The sequence below is a fragment of the Myotis davidii genome, unplaced genomic scaffold (genome assembly GCF_000327345.1).
Source record: "Myotis davidii unplaced genomic scaffold, ASM32734v1 scaffold279, whole genome shotgun sequence".
Taxonomy (NCBI): domain Eukaryota; kingdom Metazoa; phylum Chordata; class Mammalia; order Chiroptera; family Vespertilionidae; genus Myotis; species Myotis davidii.
In genome coordinates, this window is record NW_006291009.1 from 116,044 (window position 1) to 116,637 (window position 594).

General features: G+C 58.8%; 1 protein-coding gene across 1 annotated transcript in view; it reads right to left on the reverse strand.

Annotated features, from left to right (window-relative positions):
• Positions 1–6: 6 nt before the first annotated feature.
• ATXN1 (ataxin 1) overlaps positions 7–594 on the reverse strand; it is a 403,348-nt gene continuing 402,760 nt past the window's right edge. The window contains exon 9 of the mRNA XM_006764076.2: positions 7–590. Within this exon, the coding sequence (XP_006764139.1) occupies positions 299–590 (292 nt within the window). The 3' untranslated portion in view covers positions 7–298. The remainder of the gene's footprint in view (positions 591–594) is intronic.

The following is a 594-nucleotide window of genomic DNA, read 5'->3' on the forward strand; positions in this document are numbered from 1 at the left end:
GCGGATGCTTCTGGCGCTGCTAGAAAAGGCAGCCACTCCAAAGCCACTTTCATTCCACCAGGCGCCTGGCCGCGCCGCCCGTGCTGGCCCCCGCTCGCCCACGGCCAGACACGCGTGGAAAAAGCATATGCACCGTCTCCTGCACAACACCAGCTGTAACTCTAACGACAAGGTAAGAACAGAAACCTAAAGGAAGAGGATAACATGTAAATACTGTGTTATTTAGCCTACAGTACAGTAATCTGGATACAAATGGTAAGGGAGGGCCGAATTCCTTCCCCACGCCACGCCGCCGCTCCTACTTGCCCACGTTGGACCGGCCTTCGATGCAGATCTTCACCTCCTGAGGAATGAGCGAAGGCCGGGGGAGAGTCAAAGGCGGCTCGTCTTCCGACTTCTCCAGTTTGCGGGTCTCGGGCGCCGACCACCTCCTCTTCCTCGCGGTCGCGGGCTTGCTGGGTTCCGTTTTGGTGAGCAAGGGCGCTGCAGGCAATGCGATTTTGTCTGGAAACTTCAGTTCGCCGTTCTCGGAGAGCATCGGGGCACCTCCCTGACCGATGCCGTTCTCCTGCTCCGCGTACCGGTGTCTGCTGC